At 37.3% G+C, this 27,916-nt stretch overlaps 1 protein-coding gene across 1 annotated transcript; it reads left to right on the top strand.

Annotated features, from left to right (window-relative positions):
- Positions 1 to 17,924: 17,924 nt before the first annotated feature.
- LOC112183939 lies at positions 17,925 to 19,895 on the top strand. The gene has a single exon (XM_024322256.1). It carries the CDS (start codon positions 17,925 to 17,927, stop codon positions 19,893 to 19,895), a length of 1,971 nt encoding a protein of 656 aa, XP_024178024.1.
- Positions 19,896 to 27,916: the final 8,021 nt, after the last annotated feature.

Here is a 27,916-nt window from a genome sequence, read left to right as displayed (position 1 = left end):
TCTTGGATTTAGACACATAATGACTTTGTCACGATAGGATAGGTCATCCTAGTCATGATGATTCATCTACTAAAGACTTCACACAGACATCCATTCTTTCGAGCGAAAAGAAGTATGAACAAAAGTTGATTCCTGGACTAAGTGTGACCTTCGCTGTTGCCTCTGGCGCCATCGCCGACCACTACCAGCCTAGGGCTGGCACAGTCCCTATCCATGATGCCATAAATGGCATCCATCATGGTGATGGTCCCCCAGGTGATGCTGTAATCACCAACTTTGCTTCAAATAGCGTTTCAGACGCTTAGGCCCAACCAAAATTCTCATTGGTTGCTTCTAAGGCCTCTCGCTCGTTTTACAAAGTCCGTTCCTTAGGGAAATTAGGACTGAGACCGTCCTATGCAAAGGATATGAACATACTCATTCTGTTCTTACATAGAATCCGTGGGGATTCTGTGAACTGATTCAACTAACTTGCGGACGTTTAAATATCTCATTATGACACGCAAACTCGCTGGTCACGTGTTGTGCCATTGTCCACTTGTAATGCTGCTTTTGCTACACTCCTAGCACATAACATATGACAACGGGCTCACTCCCTAGATCGTCCTATTCAGTCAATTGGACTTGACAATGCTAGAGAGTTAACATCAAAGACTTTCGATGGTTATTGCATTGGGACTGATGTTGGACATCATATTCTCATAAACACACCCAAATGGTCTCACGGAAACGACTACGATGGTAGCCCGGACTTTGGTAATGCGCACCAATCTCCTTATATCCGCTTGGGGTGATGCAATATCTCATGCAGCTGTGCTAATTCGTCTACCATCCACCGCCACTCAATCTACCTCTGCATTACAGCCAGTGACTAGGTACCAGTATCTAGTACTTACGCATATTTAAGTGTGCCATCTATGTGCCAATTGCGTCGCCACAGCGCTCGATGATGGGTCCTTACAGACGAATGGGCAACTACGTTGGATTTAAGACTCCAACAATCATCCGCCACTTAATGCCCTTGCTAGGCTATCTCCTTACTGCTAGATTTGCAGATTGTCACTTTGATGAGATAGTCTTCTCATCGTTAGGGGGGAGATAAAAACACGGATGTTCAGCATGAATGACAGGAATTGTCGTGGTTTGTCCCCACTATGTCTTATCTTGATCCCCGCTAAGGTGACGAGATCACACATATCTGCTGCAAACATGCCTGCAAGGATGGACGTCCTTACGAAAGGACATAGCGCCACCCTACATGGAGGTAGGCATGGCGCCAAATCCGTAGAGAGTGGCACTCTGGCATTACAGGCCATGGCCCCAGCTAGGATGCGTGGAAGGCCCGTGGGTTCGAATGATACTTTGGTACAACCCATTCCTTGGATCATCGACACTCAAAATTCGTCTCATGAAAATCTTCCGGATTATGGTTATCGTTGGGGGACGCCTCAATGTCAGAACTTATTCCTGAGAATATAGAGCTCTTTGAAAATTACACTAGTGTACATGAGAGGTGGGATAGAAACTCCATCATGATTGATGATTTATTCGCACATTTCATTGCGCATGAGTTTGTTGAGTCCGATGATATCGAGCCACGCTCCGTTGATGAATAAATGCCAACGTAGAGAAAATTGGCCAAAATGGAAAGATGCGACCCAGGTTAAGTTGGATTCTTTAATGAAGAGGAAGGTTTTCGAGCCAGTGATGCCGACACCTCCTAACATAAAACCTATTGACTAATGGGTCTTCGTTAGAAAGGTTGATGATAAAAAGAGATGATAATCTTGCCTTATGGCGCAAGGCTTCTCACAAAACACCCTGGAATCGACTATGATGATACATACTCTCTCGTAATGGATATCATTGCACTCCACTACCTTGTCAGTTTGGTAGTTTCTGAATAACTAAACATGCAGCTTACAAATGTGGTCACTACGTATCTCTATGGGGATCTAGATACATGAAGGTTCATAGTGAACTTCATTTACCCAAGTCAAGTGGCTCTTGACCATGGAGCGCGTTTGTAATGAGGTTGAAATGCTTACTAAAGTGACTACTTGATTGGGAAGGGATATCTAAATGGCCGCGCGTTTCCATAACAAGTTTTGGATTCTATACCGGTTCATGTTGGACATGATCTTCATTGGAAGCCCTTAAAGAGTTAAGGGAAACCGCTGAACACTTGAAATCCTAGTTTGAGATGAAATATCTTGGGAGAACACGATTATGTCTCGGTTTAGAACTTGAGCATCATGTTGATAGATGCTTAGGCGTTTTGACAAGGTCAAGCCTTCAAGCACCCCCATGATCGTCCGTAGTCTTGATCTTGAAAATGATCTTCTTCGTCCAAAGGATGATGACGAAGACGTGCTAGAGGGAAAAATGCCCTACTTAAGTGCAATAGGTGCATTATTGTACTTAGCTCAATGCATAAGACCGGACATCTCATTTGCAGTGAATTTGTTAGCTAGGTATAGCTCTGCGCCAACGCAACGCCATTGGATTGGTGTAAAAGATATTTTTCGATACTTGAGATGTACGATTGATATGAGTTTGTTCTATCCCTACAGAGAGATAATGGATTTGGACTCATCACACACCAGAAACGCCGCCAACACTGGCCTGCATCCTTTATCCCACACATAGGTCATGTGTAAACTGGTTATGCTGGGTACTTCTCTAACCCACACATAGGTCATTTCTAAACTGGTTATGTGTTCACCATGGGTAAGACCGCGATATCTTGGAAGTCTACAGAACAGATCTTAGTCGCTATATCCTCGAACCATGCAGAAATTATTGCTCTTCACGAAGTCATTTGTGAATGTATATAGATTGATCCATGATTACGCATGTTCGAAGCAATTGTCATCTGAAATCTACCACAGATGAGCCTACGAGCATTTATGAGGATAATACTTCTTGCTTTGGACAAATGAAGCAATGCTACATCAAAAGCGACAACACCAAGCATCATCACAACAACAGACTCTCCTTAAAATCAAGGTGAACTAGGTTCGATCTGAGGACAATGTGGCAGACTTGCTCACTAAGTCATTGCCTAAATTCCACTTTTCAGAAACATGTTGATAGCATCGTTTACGGAAGTTATCCGAACTCCCATGACCGTAGACATCAGGGGGAGATGTCACTACTAGAAAAACCCCCCAATGCACACAGATGACATTCATACGGATATTCACACAGATAAGATTCTGTATGAGTAAACCGGCAATACACACAGATTTTTGTATGAAAACAACATTCACACAGAGATCCGTGTGAAATATATTCTAAAAGTGGGGCCGCGAAAATTTACACACAGACTTCCGTGTGAATTATGATAATACACAGATTTCTGTGTGCATACGTGTCAGAAACTCACACAGATGTCGGTGTGAAAATTTAATTCGTCTACTTTTTTAGATTTTCCATAAGTATCAAAATTTATTATTTAATTGTATATACGGACATCAGTGTGAATGTTTATTTTAAAATAAAACAAAAGTAAATAAATTTAATAAACGTATTATATTTGGGAATTATCTCTGGGAAACATTTTTTTTCACACAGATATCTGTGTGAAGCATTTTCGATAAGTCCAATGTCCTCTTCAAACACAGATCTCTCTCTCTTCGAAGTTCTCTCTCAACATTCATCTCTTCTAATCTCTCTCTCTCTGACTAATCTGGCATTGGAGGGAGCAATCCAAGCCCAGAAGCTGCTTCCAGTTTTGCCACCGCGGATGAGCAAGCCTCTCCTCCCGCCGACGTTGCTACCCTCTGCGAACACGATTCATTGCCGACTAGATTTATTGCTTCTTCTTCACAATCGCGATTTGGGTTCTCACTTCATTAACTGAAACTGAAACCCTTTTGCTCCAATTTGCTTTTCTATCGCCGATTACAAAGCTCATATATGTTTTTCAAGATGTCAAATCCCCAGGTAAGAAATGGGTATTTCAATTTCATCTCTTTACAATTTCTCGTAGATCTATCTAATTTTGCTGGTTTTAATAGGATCTCTCGACCCATTTCTCTTCCAATATCCTCCAATTTGGATTCAAATCAGTATGGGTCTTCTGCCTCAAGCCATAACCCTTTGGATCCAACACTTCGAACTCGCGACAGGCTTGGCAATAGAGTTTTCTGGGTTCTGTGGCCGCCTTAAGATAGAAGAAGTGGTGTTGGGATGCTTATAGCCCTCCAGAGCCTTCATATTGTAGATCTGAGCAACTCAGCTATCTCTTTCTATGTGAATTTATATGGATAATAGGTTTCAGTTCCTGCTTGCTACTCAAATTTTAAATTTATGATTTTTGATCTGTGTCTTCCTCACTGCAGCGAAAATTTGTGTAAATGGTGAGAAGCAGGAGTAGTGGCTTATATTGAATGGTCGCAGCTCAGATGAATGGATTAGGTCGCGTTTATGAAGATATGATATCCAGCAGCACAAGTTGTAATTGAACTCTTCTTGCCCCATGGATTGGTGGTATTGATACGCTGGTATTGGGGATGAAAAAAGACAAAAACTTGAGGGACCAAAAAATAAATATGTAAATAATTGAATAAAGTTTAATAAATATATTTCGTACACACCTATTATTTTTTATTTTTGTGAAATAATTGATAGAGTTGTGATTTAAGTGGGACCCACCGAATATATTCACACAGACAGATAACTCCGTGTGTAAGTAGCATTAGCAACGCAAGTAATACGTACAGATATATAATCCGTCACTGTACCGTGTGAATAGGCCAATACACACGGATTTCCGTGTGGAATACTATGATTTCACACAGATTCTCATCCGTGTGCACTGAGGGGTTTTTCTAGTAGTGTGTGTACATATATGGTCTCGAAACGTGAAGGGTGTGTTGTACTATTTTTCTCCTTTGACCGAGGTTATTTTTGTCCCACTGGGTTTTTGTTACTCGGCAAGGTTTTTGACGAGGCAACAAGAGGAGCACCACGATTGGGAGACACAAGGGGGAGTGTTCAAGTAAATTCAGAATATGTGTCTGGCCCAAACTCTAGGTTACTTACTCTAGTTGTAATAGGGTTTGTATTAGAGATAATCTCAGAGAATCTTAGTAGATATCTAATCAATGTACGATTATATTTCTATGTTCAACTCTATCTCTATGCTTGTAATCCTCTATATAAATAGACCCTTATTATCAATGAAATCACGACTCAATTTCAATTTTCCTAAAACAGGGATGAAATAAGTACGTCAAATTAATAGCCAAAAAAATGACAATTCTTAACGCAGACATGAAACTAAAGAAACAAAAGCACACTTCTTTATAGATCTAAAACAACTGGATGCTATCTAAAATAGTGGTGGAAGAGATCTACATCGGCCTACCTTTTAACGTGGCAAGTTTTCCCTTAACATCAATATCGCATAAGAACGCACCTAAACTATGTTGTGTTTGTTTGGGAGTTTCACTAAGATGAACTTTGAAAAGGTTACACGTACAGGATTTTGTTAACCATGATATAAATTGAGAAGAACTTACAGAGATTCCTGTTAAGCATTTATCCTAACCTAATCACACCATTCTGTTTTGATCCCAAAAAAAAAAAATTAATAATAATAATATATATAATCTATGCTGAAAGAAAATTGTAAAACAAGTTCTTTTCCTTGTGTAACACATGCTTCTCTTTTTCTTCCATAGCCTTTAGGCCTTCTCCAACCCGTTTGGCTAAAGGGGCAAAGGGCTTTTTTTTAGCCTTCTTGGTCTCCAACCCAAACAAATGAGGGCCAAAGGGGTAAAATTTAGGGCCAAAAGGCCAAACAAAGAGGCAAATATAGCCCTTAGGATAGCACTTTAGCCCTTAGGGCCAAATGGATCAGAAATGGGAGGCCCACCCGTGTAGTGCTGTGTGACATATGCATGACGTCAGCAACGGCTAGTTTTTTTTTTTTTTTTGTAGTCGTTGGCTTTAAATTTTTTTTTTTTTTTTTTGACCGTTGGCTATATAGCCAGCCGTTGGTTTGAAAAAAATAAATTTTTTTTTTGACCGTTGGTTGGAAACAAATTTTTTTTTTTTTTTTTAACTTTTACACTATAAATATATATGACTTCAACATTCTTTTTCACATCTTCCTTCTACTTCCTCATATATATCTCTCTATTCTAAATCTTTTATTTTCTCCCTATTCTTAATCTCTCATTTATTTTACATTTATCGAAAATGGCTAGTTCGTCGAAAAGAAGTGTGAATTGGTCACCATTGGAAGATGAAGCACTCACCGTTGCTTTCGTGAAAGTATCCCAAAATTCCGTCAATGGTACAAGTCAATCGGAAGATGGTCTTTGGATCCAAGTCCAACAAAAATTCATGGAGATCCAAAATACAATTTTGGTACAAAGGACGTGGGAGAGTTGCAAATCTCGGTGGCAAAAACACATTTTTCCTCAAATGAACAAATGACACTCTTGCATCAAACGTGCCGAGAGGACGAACCAAAGTGGAGGCAATCTTGAAGATCAAGTGAGTATTTTTTCAAAGAAAAATTTATTTTAAAATACAATGTGATTTTTTAAATTTTGTATCATATTGTTATGTAGATTATATTTAATTATGCTCATCATTTACAACATACATTTTATAGAAACGCCAAGCGGAAGAGTATTTTCGGGACGACAATAGAGGAAAAAATTTTAATTTTCTCAATTGTTACAAATTGGCCAAAGAATGTAATTGGGCGATTTTTCAAGATACACCACAAGTTATTTACAACACACCAACATCACAACAAAATTCTTCATTCGAATTAGATGATGATGTTGAACCTATCATCACAAGTTCCACCCATTCTCCACCAACAACTTCTCCAACTGAAAATCCTAGGCCAATTGGGCGAAATGCAGCAAGAAGAAGACTTGCCAAGAGAAAAGAAGCCGAAAGTAACGTTGGAGAAGAAATGGTGGCACACCTAAATCAACTAAGAGAAGATCTCCAGAAATCAAAGGAGGAAAGAGCAAGAAGAGATCGACTCAAGGAAGAGAGAAGAGAGCGTGATAGGGAAGAAGCTATTTTAGCAATGCAAACCATCAATTTTACTCCTTTGAGTAAAGAGTATTATGACGGAAAGAAAAGGGAGATAATGGAGAAAATTCGGCGCCGTGAGTTGTTTCCGTCATCTGGTTCGACGTCGAATGAGTACCGCCCTGAAATGTCATTCAATGACTCGGATGAGTAATTAATGTTGCCCAAATAAATTGTTATAATCTATTAAAAATTCCTTGTAACTTTTATTTATTATGAATAAACTTTGCTTGTAACTTTTATCTTTTATTAATAAATTTTCCTTGTCAAGTCTTGTAATGCATCCAAGTCTAATATCAAGAAAATTTTGAAATGGAATAAAGTGGTTTTGTACGTGAAGGCAAAGAATGACATAAAGCTGAATATGATTCTTGGAATATCACGAAAATTTTGTAATGGAATAAAGTGGTTTTGTACATGAAATGCTTATGTCATGAATAAAATAAATATTAAAAATTCTATTCCAGTTTTATTTCATTTCAAAATTAGCTAAAGATATTTTTAATTATCTTTATAAAAAAAATACAACCGAAAAAATATTTTTTATCATATAATTTATTTCAATTACTATAAGTCAATTGACTTTAAAAAATAAGCACATATATATATATATATATATAACCAATTCAAAATGTTAAAATATATTTTAGGGCTATAATTTAGCCTTGACGGGTTGGAGACGGTTGATGTCAGATCAATGAATAGTACAGAATTTAGGGCTAAAATTTAGCCCCAGGGCCATTTTTAGCCCTTTGGGTTGGAGATGGCCTAACAGAGCTTGGAGAAGGAATCTCTTTTACTACGGCATACCTCACTTTTCTAATCCAGACAAGTAGAACTTAATAACGAAAAAAGGAGGAATCATACTGCCATAATATTATGTTAAAGCAAGAAGCCAGGAATACAAGGCAAGCAGCAGCATGTGCTCCCAGCACACTCTAGCTTTATCCTTGCGTTTAGATTTCCTGGTTTTCCTTTGTCCCTTTGATTTGATTCCAACTGCTTTTAGTCCATATGAGGCTTGAAGTTTCAGTTAAGGTTTTATATGTCGGCAGTCCATATATGAAAAATATCTAAGAAAATGAATATTGGTAAATGTCCACACTTACAAGGATTTTTATTTATTTTTAATAAATTGGTAGAAAAAGGCAAACAATACACATTAACCCACTTGTAGTGGACCCGATATAATCAAATTACTACTAGAGACTCTAGAAATCTAGAAATTAACCCTAAGTAAAGATGACTTGATTAGCCGTGCTCTTTAAGTAACCTGACACTTTTGAATTTGAATAACAAAAATGACGTTCTTTATCTCTCCCGCATTTTACGTCATTTGCTTTAATTTTGGAGTGCTTCTATTCATACCTCATTTATTGGTATGTATACCTCCTCTCATTTTTGGACATTTTAAAATCCAATATTGCCCCTCTTTTAAACTGAAAAATAATAATAATAATAATAATAATAATATTGTTGACGTTTTTATGTCGCTCTCATCGTCCTAGTTCCTCTTTGTGGTTCCGTTTTACTGTCTCTCCTCTTCCTTTCCATCTCCATTTCTTATTCTCTTCTCTAATTCCTCTATAATCCTCCCTTCAACTCTTCTAATTTTCCATGTTTTCTAACTTTCAGTCCTCAATTTCTTAAACCGCTCCAATGGTCGTGTTCAATCAGTATTTGGTTGAATGAAAAAGTGCTTCAATTTGGTTGTATATATATGCAGACATGTATGGTATATGTTTCTGTTTTATTCTTAATCAATCAAGTTTATACTGAATTCCTCCTATACTAGGTAAGTGCGAGTTTTTACCACTCCATCAGTTCCTATCATTCCTCCATGACTTCTGGCTGCTAACAAATCTACAAATTAATTAAACTCAACCTCATTGTTTCCTCTATATTCTTCGTTCCATCAAGGAGGAACATCTAAATTGATCCAATTAAAAGAACAGTTTGTCAAATGGATAATCAATAGAGAGGAAAATTAATGTTGCTAGAGAAAGGCACAAGAGTTACAGAGGTTCGAAGAATAGGAGGTTTAAATAGAAAAATAATGGACAAAATGGAAAGTTTTGTGGTAAAAAGTATGAGGAGGTCCAAATACTATTATAGGAGGTTTGAATAGAACCCCTCTAATTTTGAGATATAGAGTCTAATTAAAAAGAACAAAACAATCATATTACCATACACTTTCCACATAGACAAAACAAAAACAGTGATGAAAATTCTTTGAAGTGTTATGACAAAAAAATGTGAATACTCAAATTCTTTATGATACACAGCTTCCCAAATTCTCTATTGGGGCCTGATTGATTTTTTTTTTTTCTTTTTTCTTTTTAACAGAGTTCGAACTGTCCTTCAATTGGGCGAGACTTCAAAAGAATGTCTCATCTTCTTCTTTCTAACTGAAGATTCAGTCGAATTACACATCATAAAAACCCGGGCAACCGTTCCCTCAAGAATTTCATCAAGCTCCCAGTTGTGGTTGGGCATCAATACCCTTCACCCTTCCTCTTTTCTGAGTCTGAAGAGGAAAGGGAATCCGACCCCACCTGCATGGCCAAGATGATATCGGGGCCAAGTATCGTACCAACTCGATGAATTGAAAAGAAGACTACTCTCATTACTCTTTTCCGCAGCTTAATCGGTACTTGCTGGTGGTTCAGTTCTTGTGTCGACCCAACTCCAACCCAACAGGTTCTCATTTTCTCTGTTTCTTCTGTGTCTCCATTTTCTACTTTGCACTTTGCTCTACTTCATAAACTTCTGTTAATTTGTTGTTGCATTTATTGTTGCCAAATTGTGAATGTACGTTACCGCAGTTGAAACATTATGGATTTGGATCCAGATGCTTTCCTTATTTATCTAGGTTATCCTTGCAAACAGATCCACCCAATATCTTAGACACTCTGCCATGCAGGCTAGGTGTTAAAAAGTACTTCAAACACATTTGTTTGTACTTATTTTATAAGCACATTGGTAGTGTTGATTGACTTTCTAGAATGCTATCAACAATATGTGTGTGACTATAATATATATATATATATGTATATATATATATTTGCATTTTGAGAGAAAAAAAAATACACATCTTAAAACTTATAAATTCCTAGAAAATACTTGCATCCGAACCAATACGGCATCAAACTCTCTCTTATTTACATATTGTCGACAATTTAAATTCATAATTTAACCGTTTAAAAGTTAAATCAACATTTAAAGATCATCTCTGAAAAATTTCATTGTGAACAAAATTCGTTCACTCATTTGAATATTGCATCAAACCAATGGAAGGTTGTCATGAGACTGTTAACTTTCACCGTAGTTGTTCATTTGTTTGATGCAATCACATGAGTAAGCAATTTTTACTTACAATGAATTTTAGCAGAAATCATCTTTTAATGTTGATTTAACTTTTGAACGGTTAAATTATGGATTTAGATTGTTGCTTGACTATATGTAAATAAGAGATCGACTTTGGATGCTCACGTACAGTCGTACACACTGGTTCGGATGCAAGTATTTTCCTAAATTATTTTTTACCAAAATAGTTTTACTTAGGAATAATTACAAAAAACTCCTAAACTATAAGACTATTTTCATTTTTATACCCAATTATCAAATTTTTGCATTTGCATACCTTAAGTTTCATTGCCTTAACATTTTGGTACCCTGACTACTAATACTGTTAAAATTCAAGGGCATTTCCGTCACTTCATTGAAATTATGATTTTTGACAATTACTTTAACAAAATATATATATTATTTGAATAGCTAAATACTAGTTACTACCCTACGGTTTGGCTCCAAAATCAATTCAGTCTGTGAACTTCCAATTTCATCAAAAACACCCCCTGGACTATCATTTCTCATCTAATAGGTCATTCCGTCATGTGTCCGTCAAATGGAGCCGTTAAATCGCTGATTGGCATGCCAACTCAGGTCAGGTGGGGCCCACATGGAAGGTAAAATTCCAAAATTAACCCTGCTCTCTTCTAACCCAGATTACACCCACAGTCCCTATACGCGAGCTCTTCCCTAAACAAACATAGTCCCAAATCAAAACTCCAAATACATAAACTGTTAAATGTGTATAACATATGAAGAACGATGAGAACAATTGCATAAACCAATCACCAAGAGAGAGAGACAGAGAGAGAGGGAGATGAGTAGTTCCTCATCATCCTCATCGTTCTCATGGTGGCAGTAACAATAGTAGCAGTAACAGCGAAGATAGGCCACGATTCTTCCACCCAAAAGCAAAGAGAAAGTGCTGGGCAAACTCCGAAATAGTGCCAGGCCGACACCTTGAGTGGCGCAAATACGCCGCCTGCAAACATTGTCTGTAAGCGTTTCTGCAATTGCCAACGGTGCCTCTGCTTCAAGTACGATCATAGTCCCCTTCTTCAAAGGACCCAACTTTTCCCTTTTATCCAATAAATTGCTTCAGTTCCTTTCTAGTTTGTTTCTCTTTGGGATTTACATTCATGATTTTGATCTGGGTATTTGGAATTTGTCAATTTTAATGAATATACTAGTTGCTTGAGCTCAGTATTGAAATGGGTCTTTGTTAATCAATTTGTGTGAGTTCGTTGAGATTTAAGATTGTGATGTAGGTGGTGAATTTGTAGCAAAAAACTGTCAGATTCTTCAAACAAGAGTGAAAATATTCAAATCAAACAAGGAGCAGGTCAACGAGAATCAATTGAAATGCTCGTCTTGTGATGTCAAATTTGGTAGTGTGCAGCTTTCTTAGGTTGAATATTCTGGTCTATTTAGTTTATAACTTCCTAGAATTCATTCACCCAAATCAGCCTTATGGGTTTTTTGGGTGTCGCACAAATTCAAATGAAAAGAGTTTGGTTTCTGGAGTTTGCATAGATTTTTTTTGATCTGTTTGTTTAGGGAGAGGTCGTGTAATAGGGATTGTGAGTGTAATCTGGGTTAGAAAAGAGCAGGGTTAATTTTGAAATTTCGCCTTCCATGTGGGCCCCACTTGAACTGAGTTGGCATGCCACGTCAGACATTTAACGGCTTCATCTCACGGACACATGACAGAATGACCTATTGGATGAGAAATGATAGTCCAGTGGTGTTTTTGATGAAATTGAAAGTCCAGGGACTGAATTGATTTTGAACCTAAACTACAAGGTAGTAACTAGTATTTAGCCCTTATTTGAAATTATCAAATATAGTAGTTTGTCAAAAGATTCAACAAAACACCAAAATTACAATACACTTTATTTTTTTAAAACGTATATTATTATGAATGAAAAATGGCTAGAACCCTAAATAAATTAAGCAAAATAAAAGAACAAGACCAAAACTAAAACAAATAGTAAAAGAAGAAACAACCCTTCCATACCAATTGCTATCATATGAGTAAGTTAGAAGCCAATAAGAAACAATTCAATTATAGCAACCCATTGGTCTTGATGTCCATCGGTGAATAAGCATTTTCGGGTTTAAGCCATAGCAGAAACAATCCTAATGGAGAAATTTTATTTTTAATTACAAAGTTGATGAATTGACTCATTGCTTGCCTTTGACTATCAGTAGATTATAATGGTGTTAGTGGTTAGGGTATCAAAATGCTAATAAAATTAAACTTGAAGTATGTAAATGCAAAAATTTGATAATTCGGTGTAAAAATAAAAATAACTTCATAATCTGGGGAGTATTTTGTAATTAATTCTTCTACTTATTCTTATTAGATAGATTTTCCTTTATCAGTAAGCGGATATTTTTTTTCCCAAATAGTTTTCCTGTTTAGGTTATTCCTTGAAATTAATCCATTACTAGCCTTCCTGCGCATGCGGACGTTTTTTATTTACAATGATATGGATTTTCATTTTGTTTCTTACGAACATCACCTAGTCTCTCATAGGTTCATTGGTGTGTGTGTGTGTCTATATATATATATATATATATATATATATATATATATAAACTTCTTGTTTAAGAGCAAATGTTGTTTTAAAACATAGAGGAAATGTATATACTTAATTCAATTCTTCACAATTAGTGCGCAAGAAAAGAAAATTTCTACATCATTTTTCATCTTTTATGGTCAGGAACTATATCATTGAGTTAGAATATGCCAAAATATGCTAAGAACTTGTATCAATTAAGTACGACATTATATACAACAAATTCCTTTTGACATGAACTACCATTTTGCAGTGTTAAAAAAAAAAAAAAAAACCTACTATTTTGCATAATCATATATACCGACTCTCTTAAGCTGTTATCTTCTTCTTTAATTCACTAACTTCTTATATTCCTATTGACGTTTACTGCCATTTTGCTCTTATATGAACTAAGTCATTGGAAAAAAAAAAAAAAACCCTTGGTGAAACCATGAAGGCCTCGATTACCAACCCTTTGAAGTTGCTGAAGATCCGAGTTCCTAGTGTTGAGGTGGAGAAGTTGAAATGCCCATTGATGAATTTAGGTGTTGATTTTAATTCCCAAGTTCTGTAGCAAAATTTAGAGAAAGATATCAGTAATTAACAAAGCTAGGTTTCTAATGAAACCAAGGTAGTAAATGCAGGCATACCTTGGTTCTCTAATTGTCGAACCTTCTTTATGTCAAACCAAAATCAATTATAAAGAACACAAACTACTTCCTGCAGAAAATTGTAAAATTCAGAAATTCTACAGCAAACAATAGTCATGGCCTTGATTACTAAACATGGAACCAGATCCATGCATACAATTAAGAGAGAAGAAAACTACTAAAGAAAAAAATAATATAGCCTCTTCAGGTACAAAACTGGAACTCCAAATCCTCAATAGCTCGGCCAGAAACTGGGTAAGGTTTGTTTAAGGATTAAATTCAATTTAGTCCCTCAAACTTTGGGGCTAAAATCAGATTGATCCTTTTTTTTTTTTTTTCAATCACGTTGGTCTCTATTTTTTCAAATTACATCAGTTGAGTCTGTTTTTTAAATTTCTCTCCGAATATGACGTCATGTACTGAGTTAGAGCTAACATAGGGCCCCACTTTTCAGCATTTGACCCTCCAAGAAGGGTAAAATGGACTTTTTGCCTTTGAACCTCCTTGATCAAAGGGCATTTTCAGCCTTTGAACCTCCTCCTCCTCTTCCTTCAATTCAATCGCTAGACCCAAATCCGATCCAGCCAAAATGTCACCCGAATCTGAGTCATTGTAGGCGGCTATCGCCACTACCCACTCCGACCAGTCCTCGGGCTCCATCGACCCGATTGTCCACCTAATCCAGATCCTCCCCTATAGCTTCCTCTGACCTCGTCGCCTTCGCCTTAAGCTCCCAATCCTAACCCTCCCCTCTCTGATGACCGTCTACGCTCTTATCCTCCTCACCTACTTCATGGTCGTCTCTGGCTTCGTCTACGATGTCATCGTCGAGCCTTCAAGCATCGGGTCGACCCAGGACCACGAAATCGGTTCAGTCTTCCCCTTGGTGGCATGGGAATTGTGCTGATGGTGCTGACCAAACTGATTAAAAAAAAAGAAAAAGGACCAAACTGATTTTAGCCCCAAAGTTTGAGGGACTTAACTGAATTTAGTTCTTTGTTTAAATTTTATGAATTGAAATCAACGATAAACGAAATCATCAATTCATTTTCTTTTTCAAAAGCAAGCTCGATCTCGATCAGCATTTCTTCCCCGGCACTCTCACCGACTTCCTCCTTTTGTTTCAGTTTTGGAGAACCACCTTCATGCATGTATATGTGTAAAATGGTAGCAGTTGATACTGAACTGCTCCATCAAACGTGGGAGGGAACAGTTTATATATTTCACGTTCCATGAATTTTTCCGTGTCCTCCAGCATATTGCTGTTAATTTTCTGATTTATTTTTATTTAACGTTTTACCATAATAACCCATGAGCATACTATTTACATGCATGACTTTATACATTAACAGATGGGTAATTTGGGTAGTTCGTATTTTGGTGAAGCCTTTTGACACCAAACAACCGCTTCCATTTAGAGCATGTTTGGTTCACGGAAAATAAGCATAAGGAAATGAAACTTATTCCTTTCTTGCGTTTGGGATGCAAAAGGAAAAGAAATCATTTCCTGAAGGAAGGGAAAATATGAGGGAAAGTGGTTCATTTCAAACACCAAAGGAATCACTTTTCCTCATTCTTTCCTTGCATTTATTACTCACAACATATTATTTTATTACATTATTTATAAATTTTTTAATAACTTTCTTTACATTGCCAAACATCAGAATTGAAAATTCTTAGGAATTTATTTCTCTTCCTATAACAAAAACCAGTGTTCTAAAAAACGCTCTAGGCGTCGGCCTAGGCGCCGGAAGGTAGATGACTTCCCCGATTAAGGCCTAGTCGCTCGAAAAATCGTATTTGAATTTAAGCGGACGCCTAGAAGAGCTTGACGGGAGCCTAGGCGTTCTGGGCTGGTTGGCGGCTAGGCGGGCCAGCTAACCCATGTCTCTCTCCTCAACTCTCGCCTCCTCTCTCTTTCAATAGGCCGCCAATCTGACTCTGAAAATCCTTCTCTCTCCTTGACAGTACCTCTCTTTGACAGTACCTAGGCCTGGCAACGTGCGGGTATAGTGCGGGTACGGTGCGGGTTCTTAACGGGCCGACCCGGTAAGAACCCGTTAGCTTAACGGGTTTCGCGGGCCAAACCCGGCGGGTTTGCGGGTTTTCCGTTGGAACCCGTAAACATTTTTTTTTTTTTAAACTTTTTATCAAAGCAACTAAAACTAATTAAGACTTATGTATATAACCCCAATTTCTCTATATGAACTTTTTTGGTTTTCTATTTTGAAATTTTTTATTTTCTATCTTTTTAGATTTTTTTTCCTTTCATTTTGACAAAAAATAATTCACAAATCACAATTATACGACGATCCAACGGTCAGACCCTCACAAATCACCTAGAGGATCATCTTTACCGATTTATACTATGATCCAACGGTCGGATCCTCACGGATCGCCCTTAGGTTCATTCTCTCAAAATTATACGATGATCCAACGGTCAGATCCTCACAGATCGCCCTTAGTTTCATTCTCTCAAAATTATACGACGATCCGACGATCCAACGATCAGATCCTCACGGATCACCTAGATGATCATCTTTACCGATTTATACGATGATCCAACGGTCAGATCCTCACGGATAGCCCTTAGGTTCATCCTCTCAAAATTATACGAAGATCCAACGGTTGGATCGTCCCGGATCGCCCTTAGAATCATCCTCACAAAATTATATGACGATCCAACGGTCGGATCCTCACGGATCACCTTTTGAATCATCTTTGTACAATTATACGAAGATCCAACGGTTGGATCGTCCCAGATCGCCTTTAGAATCATCCTCACAAAATTATACGACGATCCAACGGTCGAATCCTCACGGATCTCCTTTTGAATCGTTTTTTCATAATTATACGAAGATCCAACTGTCGGATCCTCATGGGGAATAAGAAAAATTATAAAAATCCCTGGTTGAAAAAAAAAAATGGGGAACCCATATGGGTAATGGGTTTTTGGGAAGGATTTTAAGTTAACGGGTTCCAACGGGTTTAGCCCGCAAAACCCATTAATTTGCAGGTTTTTTGCGTGCGAGCTTTTTTTAGCCTGGATTAATAAACGAGCGGGTTTGTGCGGGTTTTTAGCGTGCGGGTATAGTGCGGGTTTGCGGGTTACGGGTTTAAATGCCAAGCCTAACAGTACCTCTCTCTCTCCTCGAATAATCAATCTCTTTCTTTCTCTCTCCTCGTAAGTTCTCTCTCTGCACTGATTTTGTTAATCTAGCGAATCGTCGCACTGATCTTTCCTATAATTAGCGGCTTTCTCGATATATTTGGTTTGGATTAAAATATGGGGGGAGTGAGTTGCTGAGAATGAAGTTGGGGCTTTGTGCGAATGGCAGGGAAGAACGAGGAAATACTGGGACACGAAGAGGTGTGATGCAACACGAAGAGATGTGAAGTAGTTGGTTAAGAAAAGATTGATTGAATCTTTGGTTAGTAAGGAGCCACGTGCTGCTCCATTTTGACAAGCTTAACATAAATAAAAAAATTATATATATATATATATATATATTTTACCAACCATAATTAGCTAGAGTTTTAATTTTTTATTTTGGGTTGACCAATGACTTTATGTTGTCTTTCTCAAAACAAAAAAAAAGTCTTTATACGTTTATAATTATATAAATAAATGTTATAAAAATAAAAATAAAATTAAAAAAATAAAACCGCCTAGGCACCAGCCTAGATCCCTGGGCGCTAATCCCCTGACCACAACCCGACTAGCGCCTAGCGGTTTTTAGAACCTTGAGAAAAACAAAGGAATTACTTTTATTTCTGTGAACCAAATGAAACCGTATAGTAATAGAGATTAGCCATTACCTAGTATTTTGGAACGAGAGAGAGTAAACTAATCATTACGAAGTATAAAGTAAACTAATTTTATATATATCTAAACGAAGTAATTTTGTAGGAACTTTGAAATTATTCTTTGGTGGGAGGAGAAACAACGAAAAAGAGGATATGGGTTCCTCCGCCGTTCCTATTTCTGACACCGTCAAGAAAATATGGGATAAGTGGAACCTCCGGGGCTTCATCCTATTAAGCCTCTCATTGCAGACCTTTTTAATTCTTTGTGCACCCATGAGAAAGAGAACATCAAGCAAATGGGTGATCGTGCCCATTTGGTTAGCTTACTTGCTCGCAGACTGGGCTGCTAACTTTGCCATTGGATTAATTGCAAGCAGCCAAACTGACACCACCGGTCGCCGAGACAATTAATGGCGGCCTTTTGGCATTTTGGGCTCCATTTCTTTTGTTACACCTGGGTGGTCCGGACACCATAATTGCGATTTCTATGGAAGATAACGCCTTGTGGCCAAGACACTTTCTTGGTCTCATATTCCAGGTTTTGGCTGTGACGTACGTCTTTATTATGCAGTCAACTCGAGAAAACAAGCTATGGTGGCCAACACTGTTGCTAATTTTCCCAGGACTTGTAAAGTATGGCGAGCGAACACGTGCTTTGTATCTTGCCAGCTTAAGCAGTCTCAAGGACTCCATACTTGCAGTACCGGACACTGGACCGGATTATGCAAAGTACATGGATGAGTACTCTTCAAGAAAAGCTGCCAATCTTCCAATTCATATACACACCGAAACAGGCCGTGGCCCAGAATCCAAGAGTGAGACTTACCCTGAGGAAGAAGCAGGCGGCGACAAAATTGATAATATTGTTGTGGTGCGGCTTGCTCATGAATTCTTTAAAATCTCCATGGGTCTTATTATAGATATTGTTCTTGATTTTCATCAGCGCAAGCAGAGCCGTGCCTATTTCGATAAGAGAACATCCGAAGCGGCTTATACATTGATTGCAACAGAGCTCAACTTTATGTATGAAGCTCTTTACACCAAAGCTTATGTGGTGCATTATGTGTGGGGATACGTTTTAAGGGCTATATCATTTGGAACGGTTTGTATAGCCCTTGGTTTCTTCTATAAGTTGGACAAGCATGGCTTCCACAGGTTTGATGTTAGAAATACCTATTCCTTGCTCTTGGGTGCAATAGCCCTAGATTCAATAGCTATTTCGATGCTTATCTTGTCTGATTGGACTGTTGTAATTAGCAAGTGTCGCCCAAATTCTTGTTTAGCCACTAATCTCATGAACAAGCACCTCAATTTGAAGAGATCTTTATGGTCTACCACTGAAATACCAACGAAGTGTTTAGAGGGGACCAGGAAGATTTTATTTCAAAGATGGTCTGAATCTGTCTCTGCATTCAGCTTTATAGATTATTCTCTCCACGAATATGGAAGAGCACCACCTACAGTTATGGACTATGCAGGCTTTTTGGGCATTAAAATAATCAGATTCATGGGTCTCAAGGATATTCGAGATGAGATCAAATATAGAACCAGCAAGAAACTCTCTGGGGAACTGTGGAAGTTCATTTTTGAAGAGTTGAAAAGTAAATCGGAGGATGCAGTTGATCCTCAAAATGGCAGCAAAATATGTTCAGCAAGAGGGGAGTGGATTCTTAAGGAGTACTACTATGGGGATGGCGGGCCACTGTTTAACAATTTAAGATCGCGAATTTATCTTGCAGGGGAGTGGATTCTTAAGGAGTACTACTATGTTACTTATGACCGAAGCATTCTGTTGTGGCACATTGCAACCGAGTTGCGCTATCACGATGAGAAGCCTCAGAATAGCAATGCTGGTGATCATAAGAATAGCAATGCTGGTGGTGATGATGGTGATCATCGAGAGTTTAGTAAGACATTGTCTGATTATATGTTATATCTCTTAGTTATGCAGCCTGATTTGATGTCTTCTGTAGCGGGAATTGGTCAGAAAAGATTTTCTGATACTTTTGCAGAAGCCAAACAATTCTTTGAAAAAAGGGCACTGGGATCGGATGAAACACTGGAAAATGCTTGCAGAAAACTCCTCGAAGTAAATACAGAAATTAAACCTGTTGATGTCAAAGGGAATAGAAGCAAGTCTGTATTGTTTGATGCATGTATTCTGGCAAGGGAGCTGAAGAATTTGAGATGGAAATTCATAAGTGAAGTGTGGGTGGAATTACTATCATATGCTGCAAGTCATTGCAGACCAAGTAGCCATGCCCAATTGCTGAGTAAAGGTGGAGAGCTTGTCACTTTTGTTTGGTTATTAATGGCTCATTTTGGCATAGCAGAGCAGTTCCAAGTGCAAGAGGACCAAGCAAGAGTAAAACTGACAGTTGGAAAGCCAGCGGATGAAGTCTTTTATTGGTCTGGTGAAAAGCCACCCGAGTCAAAAGCCACCGGGTCAATTCAATAAAGAAAATTAGTTTAATCTGGTTGCATTAATGTCATCTCGAACTTTAAGCATGCGTGTATTATGGAAGTTATTAGCAGTAGACTAGCGTACACGCACACACATTAGCAATTTCTCACATGCTCTGCATGCAGCGCAACACTTGTAGCAGAGAGCAAAAAGTGGGAGAAAAGTTCGGGTTGTGGGGTAATTATTATTTATTTTATTATAATAATATTGTTACATTTGTTCTTGCATGGTTAAGTTGATAAAACATTTTTCAAGGTTTAATTTTATATTAAAAAAAATAGTTTTGACTCACAAGCACTCTTCTCTTAAATATAGTATAGATAAGCAAAAATTGTTTCACTTCAATACTATTTGTATGGCACGCTAGAAGTAAAATCAGATATGAGGGTAAAGTATTTTCAGTTGCTACTATCTGTACTTATTTATGGTTATATTTAAGTTGTTAGCCTGTTAGCAATGGGTACTATGCATAACACCATTAAAGAGATTCTATTTTAGTGCTCAATGCAGGTTGATTTGTGCCCCTAGAGCGATAGAGGTTAATTGACATCCCCAATTGTTGGGTGAAAATTAATTTTGATGGAGCTTGGAACCATGATGAGGGGGTTAGAAGTTATGGAGATGTTTTAATTTGGGGTTTTGTCCATTTACACTAATTCTAGGAATTTTTTTTCCCCCTTACACCACTCACTTATTTTTTTCCCACTTACACATAATAACTCTTATAAGTTATCCCTCATACTCAATTAAGTTTTTTTTTAAAAAAATTTATTTCTGAGACTATTTTGCTCTCATCCCTTTGTCACATAGAGAGAGAAGCTATAGGAGACTTCGCTGAACTCCGGTCACCGATTGCCGGAATCTTGTGACCGGGCTCTGGACTTCTCCGAAATCCTCGCTGAAGGTTTCCAAAGAGATAGTAAGTGATTTCATAGGTCATTGAAGAAGATTATTGCCTCCCAATAAACTCCCCCTCCCCCCCGCAAACAAAAGTTTATTGTGGGTAATAGAAGTTTATAAGGGAGAATGGGACTAATACCCCTAGAATTTGACAAATAAAACTTCTTTTTTTTAATAAAATAAAACTTATATTGATTCTCAACGATGGTTACAATCGTTTATAGGGGCATCCTGAACATTCACAGGAGAATAAATTGACCTACTAAGGTTATATTGAAAATCTAAGGCAGAACAGACCATATTTCGTTAGAATGGTTGTTCGATTACAAAGTTGAAGCTCACTTTCTGGAAATAAGAAAACAAAGCAACTACAAAGTGATGTAGATTATCCTCGTCCATTAAAAACCGGCTATGCTGCTCGCCAATGCTCGCAATTGAGGTGCTTACAATATAGTAGCTCAAGTAAGACTCCTTGAAGTCATTGAGAATTTTCTCCATCGATCTGCAAGGAAAGAAAAGTAAACTAAAAACTAATGGAAAACTTAGCTTATCTGCGACATCAATCGAGTGCATGATAACAGCAGTCTCCTTAAAATTGGAGAATTTAAAATTGTTTTCTTGACAGCCAAAATTTCTTTTTCCCCTATGGGATAATTTTGTTCTGCAGGGCTGAACTTGCCACTACCAAATTTACAGATCTTGTCAATGTGAGTTCCAGGCGTTTTTGCTAGGACAACACCGGACCAGTAATTATCACTCGCATTTGTCTGGAGGATAATTTCATCATTTTCCTTTGGTTGTTGTAGAGGAGGGAGATTCTTGCAGAGATTTTTTATCTGCTTCACAATTTTTTCATCATTTTCAGTGAAGTTCCATTTTCTCTTGGAACTTGTTTTAGGAGATAACATTGTTGTTAGTCCTGAGATTTTGGGAATGAAATCTCTCCCATAGTTTATGACTCCTAAGAATCTCTCTAGACTCTTAGCATCAGGAATTCTATCTGGGAACTTCCAGATTTTCTCAAGGATGTGAGGTTGGAGTTTTATTACTCCATTCTTGATGTTTATTCCTAGGAAATCAACTTCATTGAGGATAAAGAATATTTTCTTTTCTCCTAGGATAATTCCATGCTGAACTATCAGCTTTACAACCTCGTAGAGGTGTTTCATGTGTTCTTCTCTGTTTTTGGAGAAGACAAGGATGTCATCAATATAGACGACACAGAATTTAGCCACATGCTTGAAGATGTTATCCATCTTTCTTTGGAAGATTGAGGGGGCTTGTTTTAGACCAAAATACATTACTAACCATTCGTAATGGCCTTGTGGTGTTCCAAATACAGTGAGAGGAACACTCTCAGGATGCATCTTGACTTGCCAAAAACCCGACTTTGCATCGAATTTTGAAAAGACTTTAGCTCCTCTGAGCTGGTTGATCAGTACTTTTACTTGAGCAATTTGATAACCGTCTTTGACAGTCTTCTTGTTGACATCTCTGTAGTCAATTACCATTCTAGCTTTTCCTTTGAGGTTTTCTGCATGATTCCTTACGTAGAATGCTGGAGCATGATGAGGGCTAGTGGAAGGTTGAATTAATCTCTTGTTCAGGAGATCTTCAATATCTTTTCTGAATTCTTTCTGGTCTTCCTCTTTGTACTGCGGAATAGCTTTGACATGACAGATGACATTCATATCATGTAATCTTAATTCACAGACCACTGGGTCTTTTTCCCAAAACTTCTGAGGGTCTACATCGATGTTCTGCTCGAGTAGTTTCTTGATTTTGTCAAGAGTGGGAAGTTTCTGAGACTCAAGCTTATTCTGAAAGTGCTTGAGGTTATGCTCATGAATGAAACTAGCTTCTTCATCTGCGCTAGTTGTTTCTTCATCTTCATCTTCAGAAGAAGATGATTCTTCAACAAGTAGTTCTCCTTGTTGTTTGATTTGGAGGATGGTTTCGAATTTGGGTTTGTAGGGGGTAAGATCACCACTATTCTGTTGCGATCTCTGATATTGGGTAGTAAAGTTTGGATCTACTACACTTTTGGCTTGAGTAAGCCTATCTGCCCAGTACACCCTTTCTCCTTTTCTGAAGCCTATCGCTTCTTCATCCTGGATGAATCTTTGTTGGAGAATAAAATTATTTCCCAACAAGAAATCTGATCCTTGGCCTTCAGATTTCTAAAGAGTGTTGATAATAAATGTTCCTCCACCAATAGTGATGTGAACATTTCTAGCTACCTTGTTCATGGTTAGGTGGCTTCCATCAAATTGGACACCAGTAGCTATTCTTTTCTTATCTTCTTTCCAGAGTTCTTTTGGAATTGCAAATCTCTTTGCAACTATAAATCCTGATCCATTGTCTACAAATGCATGTAGATGATATTTTTTATGATCAGGGAATTTAAGTCCAATCTATGTATAGTTGCTGTATCTACTAGTAGAGACAACTTTCGATTGTTGTAGCTCATTTTCTTGAGCCTGTTCCTGAGGTGTGAATGGTTTACATTCTTCTGGAATATTTTCTGGTATTTCAACCAATTCAATGGTTGCATTGAGTTTTTCTTCCTCGATGTTTTCTTCCTTTTCTTTTGAGGAAGATGGCTCCATAATTTCTTGGAACTTAGTTTCTAATTCTTTCTCTTTTTTCTCAGAGAAATATTCTTCATACTCTTGTTCTACCAATTGGCTGACAAGGCCATTTTTGGTATTTCTTCTTGCTTCAGCTATGAAGCATTATTTGTGATAAGTCTTTTTTGACTTTTCACCGAACATAGGAAGTCCATTCTTTTCGTGACATAAGTAGTAGTCATAAATGAATGTACCAGGGTTCACCTGATAGGAAGACGTTATTGCTTCGGTCTTACTTTCTTCCCAATTTTTAACGTGTAGAATGTTCATCTGTCTAGATTCCAAGTACTTTACTTCAGAATCTATTTCAGAATCAGATGATTCTTCTTCGTCAGACCAGGCAGAGTAAACTGACCTGTCATCATCTTCATCATCAGAATAGGCTATTTCGTAGCCTTTCATGTTTGTTGTTTCTACTATAGGCTCATATTCTTCAAATAGAGTTTTAGTAGATCTTTTACCCTTTTCCGGGCATTCATTGGTATAGTGCCCTTTAGCTTTACATAACCAGCATCTGCAAGCTTTCTTGCCTGGTTGAGTATTCTGAGGATTGACTCGGTGATTCTTCTTTTTCTTGAAGAATTTCATTTTAGGATCTTCATCCTGTTGTTTTGAACTTTTCTTGAATTTCCAATCCTTTTTCTTATTACTCTTTTTGAATTTTTTCGAGTAATATTTTTCTTTTCTTTTTCTGTGGAACTTGGATTCATGACATCCCCAGTTAGTTGGCATATCCAGTATTCCATAGGAGAAATTTTCAACTCCTTTGAGTTGTTTCTTGGCCATCTTAGCTCTAAGATTGGCTTTGCATTGCTCTTTTAATAATTGCCTGATTTTGTCGGCAATTCCTCCAACTGAAAATCTTTCAATTGGTTTTTCAGCTATGCTTTCTCTCACAGCTGTCCTCCATGGTTCAGGGAGTTTCCTGTGCAACAGGTTGATTAGATCAGTATTCTCTAGTTCACCAATTGTACAGTAATATTCTTGAAATTCATTCAAGTATTCTTCAAAATATCTCATGTCACAGATTTTGAGAGCATAGATATTTGATTTGGCCGTTTCTTTAGCCTTCTCACTCAGATTTGAGAGATCTCCACAGAACTGATCATACAGAGGTACTGCAAAATCATATGGAGATTTTGAATATTTGATTTCTTCAAGCCAGTCTTTCCCTCTGGCAGTTTCTTTAAAAGAGAAATAATACTTTTTTGCTACTCCCATAAGAGTAGTTTCATAGTACACCTGAAGATCTGGTGCTTCAAATTTTCCGAGGGTTAGAGCAGAAGCCATCATCAGGCTATCAACCCATTGGTCAAGAGTTTTTCTCTTGTCTAGAGTTTTGTCTAGATTTAACCAGATTCCATGGGTGGAAATTGGTATTCTGGGTATATTGTCCTCTGGGACAAATTTTTGAGAATTTCTTTCTCCATTTTTGCCTGTAGGGGCTTTTTGTAAAGGGAGTTTTATTTTTCCCTTTTCTCTTATGATGACTGTTTTGGAGTTTTCTCCTTCTTCTATTTCGATATCCTGATAGGGAATGAGTTTTCTTTCCTTTCCAGGTTTGAACCTTTTCATTTCTTCGATTAGTTTTTCTAATCGTTCAGGATTTTCCCAGGACTCTGCTTCATCATAGAGCTTTTGTGCTCTAAGCATATTTACTGGTCTGTTCAGATCAGCTTCTAATTCTTCTTCAGTGATAGGTTCTGTTGGTTCTTCAACAGAGAATTTGGTACCACTAACATTAGCTTCTCTAGTGTTGTAGCTTCTTCTCAGAAGATTGTTGTTTATCTGATATTTTCAGGACATACATCATTTTTTCTGTGATCGTTAAATTTTAGACTGATATCTCCAGTCTTTCTGCTTTCATATATTGCCGCTTTGGCATTTTCTGTTGGTTTTTTCAGACCAGACAATTTCCATTCAATAGGAAAAGTTACTTCATTCCAAGTAACCTTGTGGATCTGTTGTGAATGGTTCTTCTGACTGGTGAGGAATCCAGTAGTAAGACCTAGGATAGTTGATATCCTTGTCTTTGGTTCTACTGTAGTGCTCATCAGTTTATAGTATATTCTGTATACTATTGCGAGTTCTTGCATATCTTTTTTCATTGATATGCCATCTGTCTTGATTCTCAGTCTTAGACACTGAGCTGCATCTTTCAAGCTGGTTGAGAAGTTTGGGAAGCAGTTGAAATAAGCCACTTGATTGCATAGTGATGCTTCAAGGGTTCCCAACAGACTAGCTTGAAAATCTGTTAGTCTATTGTCTTGTAGGACACATAAAACTGAACAGTTTATGCCTTCACGGGCAAGAAGTTTTATGCCTACTTGGATTGCTCCAATATGCATAAATTGATAATTTTTTGTTCTTGCTCGGTCAACTTCTGCAGGAGTGATCATCAGTAGATCGGTTTCTCCTGTTGTGGAGGGGGTTGTAAATTCTAGTAATTTGAAATGATGGCTATCCATAAGATCAAACGTTCCCCTTTTGTAGATTTGTTTAAAATCTAACTTTGGAATTGAGGAGTTTTTTTACCTCATGTTCGATTTCATTGTATTCGAATTCTTCAGCGTTTAGGAGTTGTACTCATTTCTTTTTCCCGAAGATGCTCATCATTTTGATATCTCTTGTATCTTTCGGGTTTTCATACCGAATACTAGTATGACTAGTAGATGATTCCAGAAAAATCATGTTTGGAACAAGATTCTTATCTGGTTTTTCTAATGGTTTAAATCCATTAGTTTTCTTTGTTTTTACTGTAGGCACTTTCTTGTCCTTCAGTATGGTTTTCATAGAATCCAACGTTTTTTGCTGTTCATTGATTTTTCTACTAACACTTGTTAGCTTTTCTTCTTCCGTTTTTGGAAGTTTCTTGATATAATCTATTTTGTTTTCCAATTTTTCTAATTGGAAAATTATAGCAGGTAGTTTTTTTAGATGATCTTGACATCTAGCTAATTCCTTCAGTAGGATCTGATGTTTCTCATCAGAGGATTTCAGTAGAGAATTCAACTTTTCTAATATTAAATCAGACATTGTCCCCATTGGGGATTCCCCTTTTGAGCTATTTTACAAGCTCTGATACCAGTGAAGTGCAGATCTAACCAATACTCAAATAATCAAGAGGTTTTTGTTCCTCTTTAAGCACATATAAGATATTTTCAATATCTTGTTCAACTTTATAGATTCTCGTTTGAATCCTAAAGATGATATCCTAGTAATTGAGAGTTTCTCTGTTAAGATTCTCTAGAAAGTTTTTCAATTTTCTCAAGTTTTCTCTTTCTTTCTTCAATTCTTTGCTAGTAATATTACAGATGGCAATTAACTCAAGTCTGTCAACGATTGAAATTATGAATAGTAAAATTTAACTGCTTACCTTTGAATATAGAGGATGAATTATAGCTGCAATCATAGTCTAGACAAATAAATTCAAGATGGGCTCACCACGCTTTATCAAAAAATAATAAGGATGTAAGAAGGAAGAAAAAGATGATGGAGAGGGGTATTAGTGAGATGAATAGTGAGTGGTTTTGAAAAGTAGGGAGAAAAAGTGGAAAGTTTTGTATGAGTGGGAATAAAAATAAGTTGGTGGGGTGTATGAGAAGTAGATTGCTAGATTTGGGGTGTATGAGAATTTTCCCTAGAATGAACTCATAGCTATAGACACGACATTTACCTAGTCAATGTCACTAGCAGTTAGACCTGTAAATGGATCGGATTTTGATCCGGACCCGCTCCAGATCAGTGGTTATTGGACGGGTTTGGATCGAAAATTTTGATCTGTTAATGATCCGAATCAGTTAACCTGTTTATTTAACTGATCAAATACGGATTTAGGTCGATCCGATCCTTTAATGATCCGACCCCTTTTTGTAATAATAAAATATTATTTTTTATTAATATATTATTATTTTAAAAAATATAAAATATAAAATATGATGAATTTCTAATAAAATTTTTTTATAGAAATCTGAGGAACATTCCACCACCCAAGATTCCAAGAAGCATTAAGAATTTTGATAACGTAATTATACTTTTGGTGATAGTTTTCGTGTTGTTTTAATATTTTATTAATATCTTATGAGGTATAATTATATAAATTTAACATTACTAGTTAAAATTTTAAAATATTTGAAATTATAAACGGGTCGGATTAGCGGATCGGGTAGCCGTTAATCCGGCGGATATGAATTTGGATTGAGCTATCAATGATCCGTCGGGTTAACGGAGCGGGTTTGGATCGAAGTTTTTTTTTTTAGTAAACGGATTTGGATTTAGGTCGATTCGATCCAAATCCTGTTCATTTACAGGTCTACTGCAGGTCTAACAACATTAATCCTACCCACTGAAGATTTCATTCTCAAGTCAAAACATTCCATAGCGCCATCCTTACCACCACAAGCATCTAAACCATGAAGCTTGCTGAAATTTTAAAACAAAAGCAAAAAGCACAGACTTGATAATTGAAGAAAAGAGAGAAGAATC

The sequence above is a fragment of the Rosa chinensis genome, chromosome 2 (genome assembly GCF_002994745.2).
Source record: "Rosa chinensis cultivar Old Blush chromosome 2, RchiOBHm-V2, whole genome shotgun sequence".
Lineage (NCBI taxonomy): Eukaryota > Viridiplantae > Streptophyta > Magnoliopsida > Rosales > Rosaceae > Rosa > Rosa chinensis.
This window is presented reverse-complemented; position numbering and strand designations above follow the sequence as displayed.

Bases quoted from the DNA above. Each gene is read 5' to 3' on its own strand.
- LOC112183939 (XM_024322256.1), top strand. From the start codon at position 17,925: ATGGAAGATAACGCCTTGTGGCCAAGACACTTTCTTGGTCTCATATTC.